The sequence below is a fragment of the Euprymna scolopes genome, chromosome 2, assembly GCF_053919585.1.
Source record: "Euprymna scolopes isolate OS-2025 chromosome 2, ASM5391958v1, whole genome shotgun sequence".
In the NCBI taxonomy this organism is placed as follows: domain Eukaryota; kingdom Metazoa; phylum Mollusca; class Cephalopoda; order Sepiida; family Sepiolidae; genus Euprymna; species Euprymna scolopes.
Window position 1 is genome coordinate 78,185,612 of NC_136483.1, and position 19,509 is coordinate 78,205,120.

The window sequence follows — 19,509 nt, forward strand, 5'->3', positions numbered from 1 at the left end:
ATGTGGCACCCATTTATCCAACTTTTTTGACTTCCCTATTTGCTTTAAATAGCAAACGACTTTTAAGTGGTCGAACGCGAGTTCAACAGCAACTTCTTGTGTGGTTTTGTGAGGATCAGCTTCAATTAAGGCTTTCAAATGTTTGTTATCAATCGCAGTCGGCTGGCTGCGACCATCTTCATCCTTCAGGCTCTCATCACCATTGTGAAATGTCTTGAACCACCGTTGTGCCACACATTCATTAGTGGTTCCTGGGCCAAACACATCATTAATATACAAACTGTCTCAGCAGCTTTTTGGCCTAGTTTGAACTGAAACAAGAAAATCGTGTGGATTTGAATTTTGTCCATGCTGTTGAAAAACCTGCACAAAAATGAATGAAGAGATGGAAAACGGTAATGTATAACACAATTCAATAGTGCGAAAAACGCACTTTAGCACAATATTTAACATGGCTATATATATATATATATATATATATATATATATATATATATATATATATATATATATATATATCAATGAATTAATTCAGAAATCATATATAAAAATAACCTATGTGAGAAACCGATATTGTTTTTGCGCCAACCTAATATTTTTCAGAACCTTATAAATTCAACTGCATTTTTTTACCTAACGAATTTATGCAAAAATAAAATAAATTTATAGTATATTTTAATGTTATCATAATAATGGTGCATGGCAAAAAAAAAAAAGTCACAAATGAATAAATAGGAAAAGGTTCAACATAAAAATTCCTGAGTTTGATAAAATCCACTTAAAGAAGATCGTACGTTACTGAAATATAAGAATAACATCCAACCCGAGAACAGTAGTCCTAATAATCTAAATAATACAAGTATTTATTCCTTTGTTTTCAATCAAATAAATTTGGTTTAGAGATGAGGCTGAGACTCTCATCTGTAGTTTTAAATAGGGGCTAAGACTCCTTAATATTTTCAAATAAATATTTTTACATGAATGTTGTTGTTTTCAAGCAAATAAAAAAGTTTCTTTTTGGTGGAAGTGGGGTTAGATTCCCACTTCTATAGTTGTAAATAGGGACTAAGCCCCTCCTCACCTATTTTAAAATAAATATGTTTAAATAAATATTTATTATCTTGTTTTCAAGGAAATAACATTGATTTATCTAAGTTATGGGGGCTAGGTTCCTTCCCCTATATTTTTAAATAGAGGATAAGCCCTCCACGCACCCAATATTGGACACAAAATAGTAAAGTTTATTTTTTGTTTTTGTGTTAAATATTAGATGTAACTATATCTTGTATCTCACATAAAAGAATGATAAGACAGAATAAATGTAGACAACTATTTCATTAAGTAATGGGACAATAACAAGCCATATTTACAATAGTAAGTGTTAGTCATAAATCATGTTACTGGAATAGGCGTTCTCTTGTATGCTCTGCGCACCTCCTTTTATATCTCTGGGTGACCGGAAATCATATGGTATGAGCCATGTCACAATATTTCCCCCTTAAAATTTTTATGTCTGTTGAACATCATATTTTTTCCTTTTGGGATCTTTTTCGATAGTCTCCATCAGAGTACATTTTCATTTGTTCATCCATTTTTTTTTTTAATGATCAAGGCGTTTTTTTTTTTTTGCCAAAACCTTAATTTTGAATCAAGGTATTATTTCTTTCCTTAGTTTCCATTTTCGAAGGAATCAATTTATCAAAAACTGAACATACTTTCCCAGCAAACATTAAATCTGCATCAGTTCGCGTCAGTGCAACACATTTGATGTTATTCTATAAACAGGTAAAGATTTTCGTAGTTCTTCATTTTCTTCTTTGACACCATTTGCCTTTTTGATCGCTCTTTTGACTATGTCAATAAAACTCTCAACTAGGCCGTTTGATCTTGGGTGATAAGGCGCATTTTTTAGGTGATTTGTTGAAAGTATATTACAAATATTTTCCAATTCTTTGCATGCCATGGTTAGAAAAAATCATGTGAACAATTCCTATAAGTTGTTTATTGTGTTTTTACTTGTTAGTGTTTTGCATGTGACAACTTTTGGCCATTTAGTAAAACTGTTTACTAACATGAAAATGTATGTTCCTTTTATTAGCCTAGCATAGTCAGTGTGCGGACGAGACCACAGTTTGTCTTAGGCCAAGAGCTGAATTTTATTGGCAGTGTTTTTACTACAGATGCATAATTTTTGCATGTTTTCACCATATTTTCAATATCTTTATCTATTGCAGGCCAGTTTATTAAAGTCGGCATAAGTGTCTTCATTCTATGAATTCCTAGAGGTCCAGTGTGAAAATCTTTTTAAATTTTCTTTATCAGCACTGCAGATACGATCACTTGGTCTTCATATATCAATATGCCATTACATAATGCTTTATTTTTCTGATACCTTAACTGTTTTATTTATGAACTTATCACTTATCAAATTTTTTTAAAATTTTATCTCCTCAAGTGTAACTGGCAGTTCTTTTACTGTATTATTTAGAACATATTCTATGTCCAGCTAAAACCTTAAGGAAGTAATAATGATCTCTAATGATTCACTATTTTTTAGTATTAATCTGGATAAACCGTCTGCACGTGTGATCTGTTTTGAGGATAAATATTCCATTTTGAAAGAATAATTTAGCAGCACTATTGTCCGTTTCTGTAAACGATTTGCAGTGTGCATTTGTACTCCTTGTTTTGAACCAAATATTACTAACAATGGTCGATGGTCCATTTACAATATAAATTCTCTACCGTGCAAGTATTTATGAAATTTTTTTTATTGTAAATATTATGACTAGTTCTTTTCCATCGGAAGTGGCGTCTTTGAAACATGTTAGATCGGTTTTAGTTTACCATAATCTTCTTTGTGTAACAAAACTGCTCCCAAACTAAAATTACTTGCAACTTATTTCCTTTCATTAGAGTTTGATAAAGTTTGATGTTGATGCCTTTGACAGTCGTTTGTCGACCTCAATTTTACACTTTTTTTTAGTAAATGATTTAAAATATGGATATTCAGTATATAGCTATTGTATTAATTTGCTAAACCTCAAAAGTATGATGACGTTAGTCAGTTCAAGTATGTATTTTATTGTGCCTGCCTGGTTTGGATCAGGAGTCTTACCATTTTTGTCAATTATCTGTCTTAGATATTTGCTTTTTTATAGAAAAATTTACGTTTTTCATACTCAGTTTAAAACCAAATTCTTTTCTTATTTTGAACACTTACGTGTTTCATATGCTTTTCACAATTTTCACTTTTTATTAGAATATCATCTAAATAAGCAGTTGTGAAGTCCAGGTCCGCTAACATTATATCTATCATTTGTTGGAAGGTAGCAGGTGCCAGTTTTATTCCACATTGTAGTCGTCTTATTTTAAATAATTTTTTATGTGTATTAATGGTTAATAATTAGGCACACATTTTTTCACTGGGATTTGCAAATATGCCCCTGACAAATTTAATTAAGAAAATATTCACTCACCATTTAGTCTTGCAAAAATCTTTCCACTGTTGGGAAGGAATCGTTTTTTTTTGTTTTTTTTTAAACAATCATTAAGACTGGTAAAAGAATCAGCACAAATTCTGATTTTATTTATTTTTTCTTTACATATACAAGGGCTGTAGTGAGTTTTTTCTATTACCCTTTGCTTTTCTAGTCATTCTAGCTCCTTATCAATGATTTCTACTTAAGCATAGAGTACTGGTCTTTTATGTCAGAAAACTAGTACTACATTTTTTTTTCAACTCGAACTTTGCCTTAGCTTTATAACATAATCTAAGTCCTTCTAAAGAAATTTCTTGGAATTTTTAAAAATTCTTATTTAAGGTTGTCTCAATTTGTCATAATGCCATGTATTTTATTGCAGAAATTATTTATTGGAATATTAAATAGGTCTAATTCTTTTATTCAGTTTGTTTTTAATAAATTCTGTGAATTTCACATGACAAAACTTTTAATGCCTTCGTTTTTTGTTAAAGGAAACATTTAAGCAAGTGTCACCCATAAATGTTAACTTGTTACCGGTAACACTTTACATTTTTTAAAAAATCCATTAGCGTTAGACTTTTTTTCCCAAGTCTCAGCATTAAGTATCTGCCTCGAATTTTAGTGATTTTATTATTGAAATCGATATTAATCTATCTTCTTTTTTTTTTTTTTATACCTTTCTCTGTTGTTTGTTCAGTCATGTACTGTACAACGTTTTTACTTTTTATTTTATTTTTTACCTCCCTCCCAGTTTTGCTTTGCACCTACAGAGGGAGAATTTATGTTCTTTGAATTCACAAGCATGTCAATTTTTTGTTTATAAATAGGCAGTCTTGATATAAATGTAATTCCCCACAACTATAACACGGATGAATTTGGAAATAATTTCTTTTGTTACTGTGAGATGACCGTTCCAGGGGGCAGTTGAGCTTTCCAAAAAGGGTTCGAAAACTCAAACTTCACTGAAGAAAAACGGGCAGATGTGATTTTTATTGAATATTGGTGTGCCCAGATGACAGCAAAAAACCTCGCTGAGAAAAAGAATATAATATATGATTTTATTTAATAAATCGACAATGTCATTTTGAGAGCTGTACAAAAACATATTTTGTGAGTCGGTGCAAATGAGTGATGACTCAAGGTTTAGAGAAGAGATGTTTGGATTTTGAGTACAGTTTCCTGACCTGAGGTTACAGACATGACTGAAGGGTTATAAGAAAACCGCTTGCAGGTTCACAGGTGCAATTCATGGGAGAATTCCTGCATTCTGAAGGGACCAATTGAAATATGTTGGAAGTTGACACTGTTGTGGGTGATTGGTTGCAGAAACTATGCAGCCTACCCCACCCCAATATATATAAATGAAAGTGGAGCCGCAAAGTAACAGATTGTGTGTATTTCAAGAGTAAGAGTCGGTTGAATTATCGACGAGTAAATCGACCCCCGCTTCTCCGTGATTCCCTGTTTCGCCACAACCCCACCGCTAAGCAGAAAAAGAGTGTAAGATTTAATCACAGGCTTACAAGATGTCGTGACTTGCATGGACTTGTTTAACCATTGTATTTGTAAAGAAAACTTCTATATATATATTTTTTTTTTGGACTTAATAAGTAGTACAGAGAGAAAAACGAAGTTTTTTTTTTTTTCTGTTTGTGAACTGAATTTTCTTTGCTGCCGGATGGCGATCTGTTGAGCTACGGCTTTTTCAGCGTACGATCAACCTGTAGAGCAAATGGCATATCAACCCTCGACTCAAGGAGGACTGAGAAACACCCGACCACGATTGAAGACTGACTGGGTGCGACCATGGGAACGATTAGATAGGGTCCTGCTGCATGAAAAGGTTACAGCTACTTTATTCCTTATTCTTTAATCACGTGAATATTGTTTTATATCTAGTTCTTCGATTTATGCATTGTTCAGTCACAAGTTTAGAATATTTTGGCATTTTTCTGTTAAATTTTGGTGAGTAATGTTTTGATTCTGCTCCATCTTTGTTAGTAACCAAGTTTTCATTTCTTTTTTTCAGATGCAGAGGTTAAGTCTTGTATGAATATTAGGCATTTAAACATGTCAGATGTTATCTCTTTTAATTGGAACTTTTCACAGTATCTATGTTATATTCGCATATCCCTCCATATTTACATGAATAAACCAGAAAAGCAGCAGCAGCTGCGACAGCGACAATAATGGCGATGCTAAGAAAAATCCGTTCATCGATGCAATGCACATGAACTCAATAAATACACACGGCAACTTCAAAGCCCATTCTGTCACATACACATATTAATAGAATAGCTTGCACATCACTTCAACCAAGAAAACCGCCAGATAAGGCCACACAGCAAAAGAAAAACCAAAATACAAAACAAAAACATCGCAGTAAACGCAACTCAGGCAGCATATAAATGCAAATAACTATTCCACGAAACACTGCAACAATACAACACCGACTAGATTACATTCACAACTTTCTCAGCTTTAAATCGAAATAACACATGCATACATACACTAAACAGACGATTCCCTACAACGCTTTAAACCACATAAAACACATTTAAAAAGCAAATCTCAAGCCAATAATCATAATTAGGCACCGCCAAAACTGGGGGGGGGGGCAGGTCAGTACTTTTTGACGGACCGTCTTTTTAAAAATCTACCAAAAATCAGGTAATTATCCGATCAATACGAAATTTTCAGCGATTATTAAGAGAAGAATGAACTTTATAACAGTGTACTTATTTTTCATAAACGATATTTATATATATATATATATATTTCTGCTTACAACCCCCCCCTTGTTTTGAAGTGGAAACAAATATGCTTAAAATAATCATCTGAAACTGAACACAACATATTGTGTTGTTGTAAGGGACAGAATTATAGATTAAAAAAAAAAAAAAAAAAAATTGTTTGCATACCTTATTTTGACGTCTGAATATCAGAACTTCGATTGTGTTTAATTATCCCGCTTTTGAGTTTTGAAGTGTGAAATTCGGTGAATATGTTAAGTAAAATAATTAATTTAATTTAAGCAAAACAAAAAAAAAATTTTTTTAATATTTATACGAAAAAAGCCATTTTAAAATTTTTGATAAATAAATTAACAATTTTTTTTTAGCGAGCCGAATAATGCATGACCATTATTAAACAGAGCATGCTTTGAATAATCGATACAAAAAAAAAAATTCGATAAATATTGTGCCCTTTGTGTTAAAAATAGCATCATTTTTTTCGGTCTCGTTTGAAAACGTTTGCCGCCTTTCGACTACGGTGGACCAAACGCGCTGAAATATTTTTTTTTATTCTGCTTTAAATTGCCCCCTGCCCCCATTTTGGGGAGCCTGGCCCCCACACACATACACATTAAAAACCAAACTCATATTAATGGTCACCCATCTGGTACTGGCCAGCCTCAGCTTAATAATACATTGAAATTTTCGTCACTGAAAAATAAGTTTTTTTGGCCTGTTTGGTCTTCCATAGTTTTCGTCTCATCAAAAGAAAACGTAAACAGAGTCGATCTGAACTCTACGGCGACGCGAAATATCTGGTTACCTATATGAATAAGTGGAATTATTTGAAATTCAGGTACTTATATTATAATATTTTTGCATATTCTCTTAGAAAATCATCCTAAATCTTAGTTAGACAATAAATGAATAAATAAATTATTTCAAAAACCCTTTTTTTTAAATATTTAAGTACGTTTTTTGTGCAAGATAAAAAATATCAATTAACTTTTTGGGAAAATTTAACATTTAAAATTGAATTAAAAATAGTAGAAAAAGTTTTACATTATTCTGTTTTCTATATGATAAAATTCAGGGTTTTATCTTTCTGGAAAAAAAAGTTACTCAGAAATAATGGATTTTAATAAATGTAATTTAGTTTTAAAAAACAACAACAACTTGATTTTGCGGCCATTTTTGGCGGTGCCTAATCATAATTCTTTTTGCCTTCACCTACGTCTGCGTCATGACTATAAAAACGCCAGCCTGAGCGACAAACAGCAATCGTCCAGAGTCACAGCAAGTCAACCAGCATGGGATAATTATTGGCTTTCTTCCCGACATTAAACACACTCTCGTACGCATCATGCTTACGAGCTTTGAATACTTTGTTTATTTTTGCTTTTTCGTTAAGTTTGTTTTTATAAATAAACGATTAAAAAATCAATCATTTAAATTTTAAATCTATATTGTTTGTCTGGTTCCTTCTTGCCACCATACGCTTATTCCTAATATAACATCTATTTAATGAACTTGCATACAATGTGTAATCCTCCAAATCTTTTTTCATCAGATTTAGGCATTGTCAGCAAGTATTAAATAGAGAGCTTTGTTCCCAAAATATCTTTGTTAATATTTGTATTGTTTCTTGGAACGTCACTTAACCGGGGCACGTTATTAACATAAAGCTTGCATATTTTCTGTGCTCTTAATAGGAAACTTGTTTCTCGTTGGCCCAGTTTTTCCAGTTTTTTTTTGCAAAAATTTCTTGATACTTGCGAATGCGTGCTTCGAATGTGATTTCTGGTTTGTAAATAAAATTGTCAACTAAATTTATTATCAACTCTCGTGAAAAAGTATTTGAGTTTTCAGAATCATTTCCTTTTTTGCCAAACTGTTCTGGTAATTTCTCAAACTTTTTTTCCCCCTGCTGTTGGATATTTTCTTTTTCCTTGTAGTTTGATGTTTTTTCAAAGGCTTCTCACTTCTTGTAGACGTTGTTGTTTTTTTATCATCTTTTCCTGTCATGATTTCTCTTATTTTAGAAATTCCATCAAGCAGATTCTGGAGTCTTCCATAATTTTTTCTTGTTATAATTCTTGAATTTCTTGTTGGTTCATATTATATCACATGCAAAAGGATGATAAGACAGAAAAAAATGTAACTACTTTATTAAATAGTATAACAAGAACAAGATGCATTTACAATAGTAGTTGTTAGTCACAAGTCCATGTTACCGGAATATGTGCTCTCTTACATGGTCTGCACACCTCCTTTCATATCTCCAGGTGACCGAAAATCATATGGTATAGTTACGTCACAACATTATGTTTTTGTTCTTTTTGGAGAAAGGAGCATTCTGTTGCCATCTGAACTTAGGGTTAGTTGTAGGATTAAGGTTTTTTTACAGGGGAGGGGGGCACTGGACTTAGGATTAGTGATAGGGTTAAAGGAGATTTATTGTTTTTAGTCCTCTACCCCCAAACAATATTTATCTCAACAAAATATAAATAAATAAATAAATAAATAAATAAAATCTGGTTATATGCCCTTAAGACGCTATTTTGGTTAGACACTAGCTCAGAAACAGATGATCAATTTATGTGAAAATTATATGCCAAACTCATCTCCCATTCTGAATTCTAAAATAATTAGGTTTCCTTCATCAAGATTTTCCAGGGTTTTCGCACAAGATATAACAATGGCTGTAAAACCAGTTTTATGTGAAACAGATTTTATTCAATTCATACAACGTTTTCGCAAAAAAAAAAAAAAAATATGATATGTAAAAAGAAAAACAAGACAGAAAAAGTCTGTTAATAATTTGAAAAAAACAAGTGAATAAGGAAAGGTTATTGGCATTGGAGCAATAAGAAGGAAAGAGAAAAAAAATCCGAAGGGGAAAGGGGCAAATGTGTTAATATTAAATGGGATGAGGGAATCACAATTATATGACAGATGCAGTATTATATTTTGGAAAAATGCAAAAAAATAAGTGTATGTGAAAAATTTGTAGATTTTAAGTTTAATTAGGAAATATAAGTAACTAGAAGAGTACCTGTTCCCAAAAACAGGTAAAATTATTTCCATGTTTTATCTCCTTTTATGAAGATTAAAATTAAGATATAATCATAACCAAACCCTGTGTCTAGAATCCTAATTCTAATTTTTATCAAAATCATGTAATGGATTTTGATACTAGAAAATGTTTAAAATTTAAGATTTAAACAAATGAGATCTTTAGAAAAACAAGTGAAGCATGCATGGTCCCCTGTGAGTGCACAGTGAACGAAAAATGGAGTGTTTTTATTAGCCCTAAAAGAGCCCCTGGGGCACACCCAAGAGTTATCACAAAGTATAGACAAACACAATTATATAGAAATCAGTTAGTTACAACTTCTCAGAAAGTTTTATAAAAATCCAAGGCATTAATTTTTTTAATAAGCACAAAGGTGTCAATGTTAACCCGAGAGACACCTCTAGGAGGAGGAGGAGGAGGAGCAACCGGGGTTTTCCTGGAAAATTCGTTCTGTTACTTTTTTAATCATATCATGTTTAATGTTTCTGCAAAATTTCAAAAAATTCCAAGGTGTATTGAGAAAAGTGTGCACAGACAAACGGACGAATGGAAGAATGGACAAGGGTGAATTTACAAGCCCTCCTTTTGTTAGGGGACCAAAAATGAAGTCCAGGAAATCTTGCTTAATTGACTATGGATAAAATTTAATGCAAATCTGAAATATTTGAATTTTCAAATAAAGGTTTTAAGACTCTATATAAAAAAACATCTATATTAAATAAAACCTTTAAAATTCTCTAAAGAAACTGAAATGTGAGGAATATTTATTAACTGATGTTTAATAACTAGTATTAGAATTTCACAAAATTCGAAAGTATAGGAATTTTCATGATTGAGTTCCACTCACTATTTATCTCCTTTGCTTAAACTAAATTAAACTAAACATAACCTACATTAGCACAATAGCCATGTTCCAAAATTCATAATGATTGATTTATTTGTTTAGAAATGGCAGTATAAATATATAAACATATACACATACCTAATTTTATATATAGAAATAAGGAACTAAAATTTATTTTAATTTCTCATACTTTACTTGAATTCTGACTTTAATACTTTACAGCAAATTAAAATGGGTTTAAAAACGGTTAGAATGTTTTTAAAATTGAATGAAGAAGTAATTCAATCCCTAAATAACATGTTTTAATGGGAGGGACAAACAAACTGACAGAAAATATTCATTAGTATATAATAGATTAATTGATTTAATTAATCTTTGATTTTATATCCTTTTTCTCTTTGTTCTTGCTTAAAGTAAAGATCTATTTCATTGACGTTAATAGCTGGATTCACAAAATGTAGATAAAAAAATATTTTTCTTTAGTCAAATAGGGTTAATATAGGTCTGTGTTTAAAAAAAAATAATGTTATTTTTACAGATTTCATTGATTTTAATATTTAGTCCTGATCAATATTTTTTTTATTAGTTATAAAGTCCTGATACTACTATTCAAATCACTGCATACTAATTTAATAAAAGACAAATATTTGAATATTCCTTGGTGAATAAGAATGAACTTTTTTCCCTCCTTTATCATTGCTGTCCGACCTTCAACGAGAGAGAGAGAGAGAGAGAGAGAGAGAGAGAGAGAGAGAGAGAGAGAGAGAGAGAGAGCAAAGAAAAACCTTTTAAAAAGTCTAGCTCATGTATTTAATAACATCATTATTTCGTACCTACTGCTATGGGGCAATCGATTAAAAGACAGACTTTGTAATTTCAATCTTCACTCGAGATATAATAATTTTTTCCTGATTTTGTTAAAAAATGAACTTAGACATTTGAAATTGAAATATTAAACAAAATGTTTAGTTACACTTTTATTTTTATTTTTTTGTAAATTAGAACCCATTAGCAATTCAGAGTAGCTCTGCTAATTATATATATATATATATATATATATATATATATATATATATATATATATATATATATATAAGATTGCATGTCAGTTATTTTAAATTGTTTTTTCATTGAAAACTTAGAAATGTTAAAACAAGTTACTTGGTTTATGCTTTGACAGTTTAGAAATAGTTAATTCATTTTCTTTCCTTGTTTTCATTGTTTCTTCTTCCCGAGTCTTCCATTTTTCATTGCACTTCTTTGAGATGGCATTTTCCAAAGACAATCTGGAAACTATTTGTTTTTCTTATTCTTTTTAGTTAGCAACGATTCCAATGCAATCATTGGCGCCTCAAATATCATCGACACAACAAAGGCTGCAGCAAATGACAGCACCAAGTGCCCCAAAAATAGATAAATCTGTAAAAATACAAAGAAAACATTAGTTTGTGTAAGTCATTATGAATTCGTAACTCCTATTCCTTTTACTTTACTTGGAGTCATTTTTGTATGAAAGTTCCTAACAACTAATATTATGATGAATCAGAAGAACATGCGATTCGAGGTTTGCAGTAAATGGTATCAGATAAAAAATTTGCATTTAAATAAAAATGTTGCACTTACTAAACCAGACTTTATTCATGTATTATTATTATTATTTTTTTATATACTCATGTTCACCTCTTATAAAGCATATCGCCACTTGGATATAAGGGCTACTATTTGGGGCCATGTCTTGGAATAATTAACAAGATATTTGTTTATGTTACATTTAAACTTCTGCATATCAGTATAACCAGGGAAGCAGGCAGCAGGAAGGGAATTCCAAAGTCTAGCTGTTCGAGGGAAGAAACTATTAGAATAGAAAGCTTTCTGGCATTTAGGGACAACAACAATGAAGGGGTGAAATCTTATTGCTGAGCAGGTTTGTCAGGGATATGTATGTCAAGAGGGTACAAGTGAAACAAGTTCATCAGAACACGTTCCATTAAAATATTTGTAAAACAGGCACAGTGATTCAACATTGCGACGATGAGACAGGGGCTGGAGCTTAGCTGATAAAGTGGGACCGATTAGATTAACAACTCTTTTTTGGACTTTATCTAAGAGGGAAAGACTAGTGGTAGATGCACCAGCCCAGATGTGGCAACAATACTCCATGCATGCTTGTAATTGAACAGGATACTCTCAGGCATGAGTAGTCTTCTAGCTCAATAGAGGGAACCCATCTTCTTTGCAGCAGCCTTTGCAATGTCCTCTATGTATTTGTTCCAGTTTATATTGCCCGCAAATGTTAGGCTGAGGAGTTTGAAGGTAGAATTCTCAGGTAGGGTGCTGTTTGTCATGGATATAAGGGGTTGGAGAGGCGTCTTGTAAGTGTTAAAGGAGAGCATTAAATGTTACCATCCATTTACAGCCCCGTTCCACTATAGTCTGGAAGTAATTTTCTAACAATTCTGCTATTGTCTTAGATTTATGTACATCAGTTCTTCCCTAATGCGTATTATAGAGTGTTGTATCATCAGCAAATATACCCATCTCGGACACACTATTATCAGGGAGGGCGTTTATAAAATATCAGGAATAATAATGGTCCAAGGATCGACCCCTGAGGCACTCCTGCATTAATGTTATGCTGCTTGGATGCACGTCCCTCAATGACAACCTCTCTGCTTCTATTGTCTAAGAAGGATCTAATTATATTTAGTATATGTCCAGTTATACCATACGATTTAATTTTCATTAGTAGCCCTTTATGCCAGACTTTGTCAAAGGCCTTGGACATATCAAGGGCTACAGCCCTGGCTTCGCTCACCTTATCCAGTATATGGTAAATGCATTCAGAGATGACTGTTAAAATATCTGCAGTAGAACTACATTGCCTGAATCCATACTGTTTGTCAGAGAGATTTGCTTTTGCGAGGTGGTGAACTAGTGCTTGATTAATTAAGGTCTCAAAGATTTTAGCGAAGAGTGGGAGGAGACTAATGGGGCGATAATTGAGAGGGTGTGTTTTTTCACCAGAATTCTTGTACACTGGTACCACAGAGGCCATCTTCCAGCTATTAGGGAAGCAAGATTCAGCAAGGCATTTATTGTAGGGCTTAGAAAGTATGGGGGCTAGCTTGGCTGAACATTTCTTAATTAGTAATGCAGGGATGAGATCAGGCCTACACGCCTTTGAGTTATGATATTGTGGATACAAGAAGGAGGAGTGATTTTTACATTATCTAATGTGGCTTCAGTCCGAATAGGAAAATTTGTGAGGGAATTGTTTGTTGACTCTAAGATGGAGTTGGAGGCGAATAGCCGGGTAAGCAGTTCTGCCTTCCCCATTGCCGTGCATGCAACCTTCTGGTTGTTGCTCAGTGAGGGAATTACTGATTGTCCTTTATTCACTACACTATTATAGATTTTCCAGAAATCACGAGTTCCTATCTTTTGCGATTCAATGCGTTCCCTCATTATTTCAGCATGCTTTCTTTTGGCTGTCACTATTTCTCTCTTATAATGATTTCTAGTTTGTATTTAACTTATGGCATACAAACCGGCAGAATACATGCTGTCTTTGTGCAATGGTAGCTGCACAATCTGTAGTGAGCCATGGGGACAAGTGGGGCTCGCTATAATACTTCCGTGTGGGAACATGTGCTTCAATGCCCGTTTTGCACCATTCAGTTGTCTCATTGGCACACTGTTCAGCAGAAACAGAGAAGATATTGGTCCATGGGGCATCTCGGATGTGTTCTCTAATGATTCCCAGTCAACCCTGTTATAGTTGCTTGTTGTTTTAAGCAATGGTTCCTCACCTTGAGGTTGGGATTTAAATGTGATGTCAACTGATACCACTATGTGGTCTGCGTTTTCTAGTGGACTGTGGGCATTAGTCACACAATCCTCAGGTACAGTGGTGAGAAATAGGTCTAGAAGTCTGGTAGGCCAGTTGGAAACAAAAAAGGAGTGTGGCAGCTGGTGATAGGCAGAGCATATCTACTCTACAAGTTAGGTTTGCAAACCGGGAATTTGTTTGAGTCACCAGCTCTAGGAAGGTTGTTCCTCCCCCAGTTTTATTATCAGAATTTTCTTTCTCTTAGATGGATGATCTGATAAGATCTACAGGTCCGTATTATGCTTGTTAAGGGTTTTTTTTTTTTTCAAAAATAATATATCATAATCATACAAAAAGAACATTAATTCCAAAACATTTTATTTTTCTAGAAAAAATATTTCTCTAGAAAAAACATTTCATTCTATTTTTCTAAAAACTAATATAATTGGTACTGGTGTATATTATGAACCATTCGTATTTCAGCATTCGCTAGGCTTTGGCCATAACATTATGTCAACAATCAGATTATGCTAAGCAACAACTCAGGTTTAGCTGCTGTCTGTCGTAACACACTGATCAACCAATCACAATGTGGAGCACGCCTAGCAAATGATTTTTGGATAAATATTGGAAGAGGAAAAAAAAGCAAGAAATCATACTAGTTGTTACATGCAAATGATGGGCAGTATTAAGATAATGCATCTTTAAAACCTCTTCCAATTAAAAAAACAACTTTTTTTTACAAAAAAAATACTTGAAAAGTTTTGTTTCCAGTTTTCCTTGAGAAAAAACTTTAAAACATAAAAAAATGTTAAAATATATATGAGAAACAAAAAACATTTTTCTTTGAACTTTTTTTAAAACATTTCCTCAAAATTATTTGACCCCTTCCAAAAAGTAAATTTACTTTGTCTAACCCTTTCTTGACAGTTATTATTAAAAAAAAAAAATGAATAATGAAATACCAAATTACGGTAGGTCGTTTTTATTGTTTTTAGTTTCTGCATTTTACATTTATTCATTTTGCTATTTTCTTTTACATAGCGTTGTTATGATTTTATTGGCAATGCTCGGCATAATCCGGCTGCTGACGTCATCTTCCGGCCAAAACTGAGTGAATGCTGAGATACGTCTGGTTCACAATATGCAACAGTACCATATAGTCAATAAATATTTCATAAAGTAATATATTTTTTTAATACTAAAAACAAATTCCAAACAGTGAAACAATAACATTTTATTCATTATTTCATGCAAAAATAATCAAGTATTACTTATTTTTGTAAAAGATATTTTTAAAAAGAAAAATGTATACAAAATTTTTACATATTTTCTTTTATGCTAGTTTGATTATTTATTTTTTATAAAAACAGGACGTCCAGTTTAGTATGCCAAACATTTTAATATCAAAGTGAGTTTTTCATCTGACACCATTTGCTGCAGACTTCAAGTCACCCGTTCTTCTGATTCACTAATATTATTTCAATAAAAGCATATATACAGTACAACCACATTGACACATTGGTTTTCATTAAATCATCAAAGTTAAGCAACGTTAAGCCTGGTGAATATCAGATAGATGATCATTTGGGAATACCAGGCAGTATATGTAGGAGGACATCGATCCCCCCTTGCAAGAGCTGTAAAAAACCTAATGTTGTCATCTCCCTTGATGGGGATATACAAGCAACTGGGGACCGCTTGTGGGTTTGATATTCCCATAAAACTTCCTCCTTTGGAGGAAGCTGGTTTAACCCGCCTAGGATGAATGCCACTTCAGTACTAAAAGCATGATAAAGAAATATAACCTATGAAGCTGCAGCAGCATGTATTCTAGCTTGTTAAGATGTTAACTGAAATTGTATCTTAGAGAAAACATAAGGACCTGCCAAAACAATTAAGTCATTATTAAAATGTTATAAAAAGAGTACAAGCAGATAAAAACAGGGAAAAACATGAAAGTGGAATGAAAGAAGAAAACATTGTGCAATGAACGAACACAAAATATTTATGCATGGACAACTATTTATATATGTATAGGTAAAAGAGTTATCTACTCTTGTGTTAAAATAGTACCAGAGAGTTATCTGTTCCTGCTGAAGAAAGTACATGGGGTTATCTCCCCCTAGTACAAGAAATACTGGTATACACCCTTTATAGAACAGATGGAAGCAACCATTTGTTTTTTTGTTTTTTGTTTTTTAGTGGAACTCAGTAATGAACTGTAGAACAACACCTTTCATGTTTTACAGTATGTAACTTATAAACTGGATAAAACTTTATAGGATTGGTATGTATCCTAATTCTTTAATAATAGCTGGCCAATCACACAAACCACACCCTCAAAAACATCTAAACTAGAAATGAGATTTATCTTAGAAAAACTTACTCCCAGAACCATATTAGCAAAAAAAAAAAAAAAAAAAGAAATATAAATAAAAATAACAAAAAACAAAAAAACAAAGGTAGCTATCAATTTCTATTACTAACGATTACTACAATATCATCCCATTGACTACTATACACTCTATAACCCTTTTCCCCGAGTGGCCTCCGGGCCTTGATAAGTGGTGACTCCCATGTAAAAAAAAAATAAATAAATAAAAAATAATGTGATATGTTTTCAACTACGTCCGTTACAACTCAGCAATTAAAATCTCCTTTTCAGCTAAAATAATACTTGGAGTCAATAAAATGTAATTTAAGCTTAGATATTCGTTAACAAAATCAGTTGGCGAAAATCATAAAACTGTTAACAAGCCACTCAGATGTGTCAACAATACTCCATGCATATCAAGTAATAGTGGTTTCATGAAGATAACATATATGTTGATTAAAAGTTTACTTACTATTTCAAAGTCTGTAAGGTAAATTGTGTATCGTTGACTGAGATAATAAGATTGAATAATGACTGGATGTACAAGGTAGGCACTGTACGTGAGCCGGCTCAGAGGGATGAAAGCTTTCCAAGATAGAAGCGTATTCACAAAACCTAGAAAATAATTAAAAGAAGAATATATTGATATTTTGGAACTACTTAGATTTACATGAATACCAATTCCTATAAAACCCTAACGCCAATGCACTCATCATTGAAAATGGTAAAATGATTGGGAGCTCATAATTTGCAATTCTGATACCAATTGTGATACCTCAAAAAGTTCCGATTTTTCCAATTTCAATTAATCATCCCGACACTACAAGAAATTACCCTGCAGAAATTTCCTTGTACTTGAATGGAAACAAGTATATTTTAACATATGCTATTAAAAACATGGCAGAGACAGTAATCTTTTCCAGTGACATCGCAGATTATTTATAAAATCAGGTGCCCAGAGTTACTGATAAAATGTCGAAGGCAATGAACCCTGTGAACCTATCACCTGAGATATGTTGAACTGGAAATACTGTATTCTTTGTTTCTGTCCCTTAATGTCTCTCTGTTTATCTATCTATCTTTCTCCTTTCTCCCCCTCTCTTTCTCTCTCTTCCTCTCGTTTGCCCACGAGGGAAGAATTGTAAATAAGTTGGAATCTGATCTTAATCGGTGACGGATGGGTTGGTTCTCAGATTAGCCAACTCTTGAGTTGTTAAAATGCTTCTTAAATGTTAAAAAAAATTTCTATTTTTATAAGAAAATGTATCTGTCTCTCATTTTATACAGGATACCCGTTTCGGGTGAAAACTCTGCCAATACAGACTTTGAGAACTCAAAGGGAAGACCCACCAGCAGACATAGCCAATGACATATCAACCCTTTGATCTAAGGGGGATGTGACTATTGTTTTAACCAGGGAGCTGGTTACCATGCCCAGGACATAACATCTGTTCTAGAAACACAACACATAGAAACATAACACGGAAAAAATCAAGACACTCTTCAGCAAGTGATAGTAATACAAAAGTAGACTGAAAGTATCCTTGGATAGATGAAGAGTTTTCAATACTGATTTTTATTTCTCAATGATTTTAGCCCTTTGAATGCTGAAATGTTTTCTGTCGACTTCCATTAAGTCCATCTTTTACAAAAGCAAAGCATGCTAGTCACATGTACTTAATACATATAAATACTCTCATTTCAGTGTGTACTTGTTGTTTTGCACATCAAAATTACGCATGTTAGGCAAACACGGCTTCTTTTATGATGGTGATAAGGTAAATCAAGATTATTTCCAACACTTGATTCAGGTTCTGTATCGTTACGTTCACTACAAGTTTATTTGTTAGATATTAGCAGGGCAATGCCGAAGGTATTGCTAGTCAACGATTGTTATGATCCTTGTAATATTTGTAACAATAGAATATTATCATAGCAAAATAAATATTTACAGAGAAAATTATTTATGTTAAGATGTTTTTATAGAAAAGAATGTAGAACACAAACAATAATTTTAAAATGGATTGATCTCCACATTCTGATGTAGTCTTACATAGAGGTAATTTTACAGTAACATGGACTTTAGGTAGAGTTTGGGGGAAAAAGAAGTATCAAGAATCAGGAGTGAGAGAGAGCAGATTGAGTCAGATGGTGATGGCTCCCAGTATAGAAGATCAGAATGTATTAGTTTAGAACCAGCGGCAGCTTTCCAATGGGGAAACAACGGTAATAAAAGTTGCTGAAAAGACGACCCGATATTTGTTGATTCATCAGGATGAATCTTTTTTGTAACTGTTCTCGAGGATTTGTCAAACAAGGTCAGGGATGGACCAGGCATGTTTTTCCAATTGGTTCGATGTTACGACCCCAGAAAACTGTTATTTGTCCCTTTTTTTTACATGTCCGTTGTTAAAATGTATCTGTTCTCGTAAGTTTTATACCATAAGACGACGCATGAGTTATGCACACGTACATAACATACACCCCTCCATGTTACATGGAACCTGACAATATTAGATATTCATAATCTCAGTTGTGTTGTTAAAAAACTTCTCCAAAAGCAGAACACATTTCCCAAAAGAATTCACCAGGAGAAAACTAAGTTATGTATTGTTTTATTTTTTTTAATTATATAATTGGTTTTATAATAAAAATGTTCTATTTAGATTTTTATAAATATAGCGTTCGATGCTTAGAATAAATCAATTTGTCATTTTCAGATAACTTTCACATGAAACAAAATCCAGGTTGCCGTTTTTAATTCCTAATTCCAATACAATTTCCGATTCTGATAATTTTCTAAATATTTAATTACAAGAGTTGTAAAGTGTGCATATATTTTCACAAAAGTAAAAATACCCATGTGTAAGAAGGGGGCATACATTACATGAATAGATCATTCTGTGTTCTAATAAATAAATTGACAATATCCCTTTTCATTGATACCGTAATTTGCACCACCTCTTAACTTTACTGTTTCTGTCAACTTCAACTAATACATCACCTCTCAGCGTAGCACATGTGTGCAGCTTGCCTTCCTCATGAAACGGATTCTGTTCTTCAAACGGTTTGCTTATATGCAACTAACAATCGTCTAATTTTAATACGATCGACGAGAATATGCATTAGTTCGCGCGACCATTGAAGATAAACTCAACTGGAC

The 19,509-nt window shown here is 32.7% G+C and overlaps 1 protein-coding gene and 1 long non-coding RNA gene across 2 annotated transcripts in view; one reads left to right on the forward strand and one right to left on the reverse strand.

Annotated features, from left to right (window-relative positions):
• The window catches only part of LOC145292783 (uncharacterized), a 48,646-nt gene extending 40,966 nt beyond the window's left edge, over positions 1-7,680 (forward strand). Inside the window, exon 2 of the long non-coding RNA XR_013869602.1 lies at positions 5,515-7,680. This is a non-coding gene — a long non-coding RNA (uncharacterized LOC145292783). The remainder of the gene's footprint in view (positions 1-5,514) is intronic.
• Positions 7,681-8,372: 692 nt separating this feature from the next.
• LOC145292758 (nose resistant to fluoxetine protein 6-like) overlaps positions 8,373-19,509 on the reverse strand; it is a 65,267-nt gene continuing 54,130 nt past the window's right edge. The window contains exons 14-15 of the mRNA XM_080138795.1: positions 16,819-16,961; positions 8,373-11,559 (exon numbers count right to left, since the gene is read on the reverse strand). Of these exons, the coding sequence (XP_079994921.1) occupies positions 11,434-11,559; positions 16,819-16,961 (269 nt within the window). The 3' untranslated portion in view covers positions 8,373-11,433. The remainder of the gene's footprint in view (positions 11,560-16,818; positions 16,962-19,509) is intronic.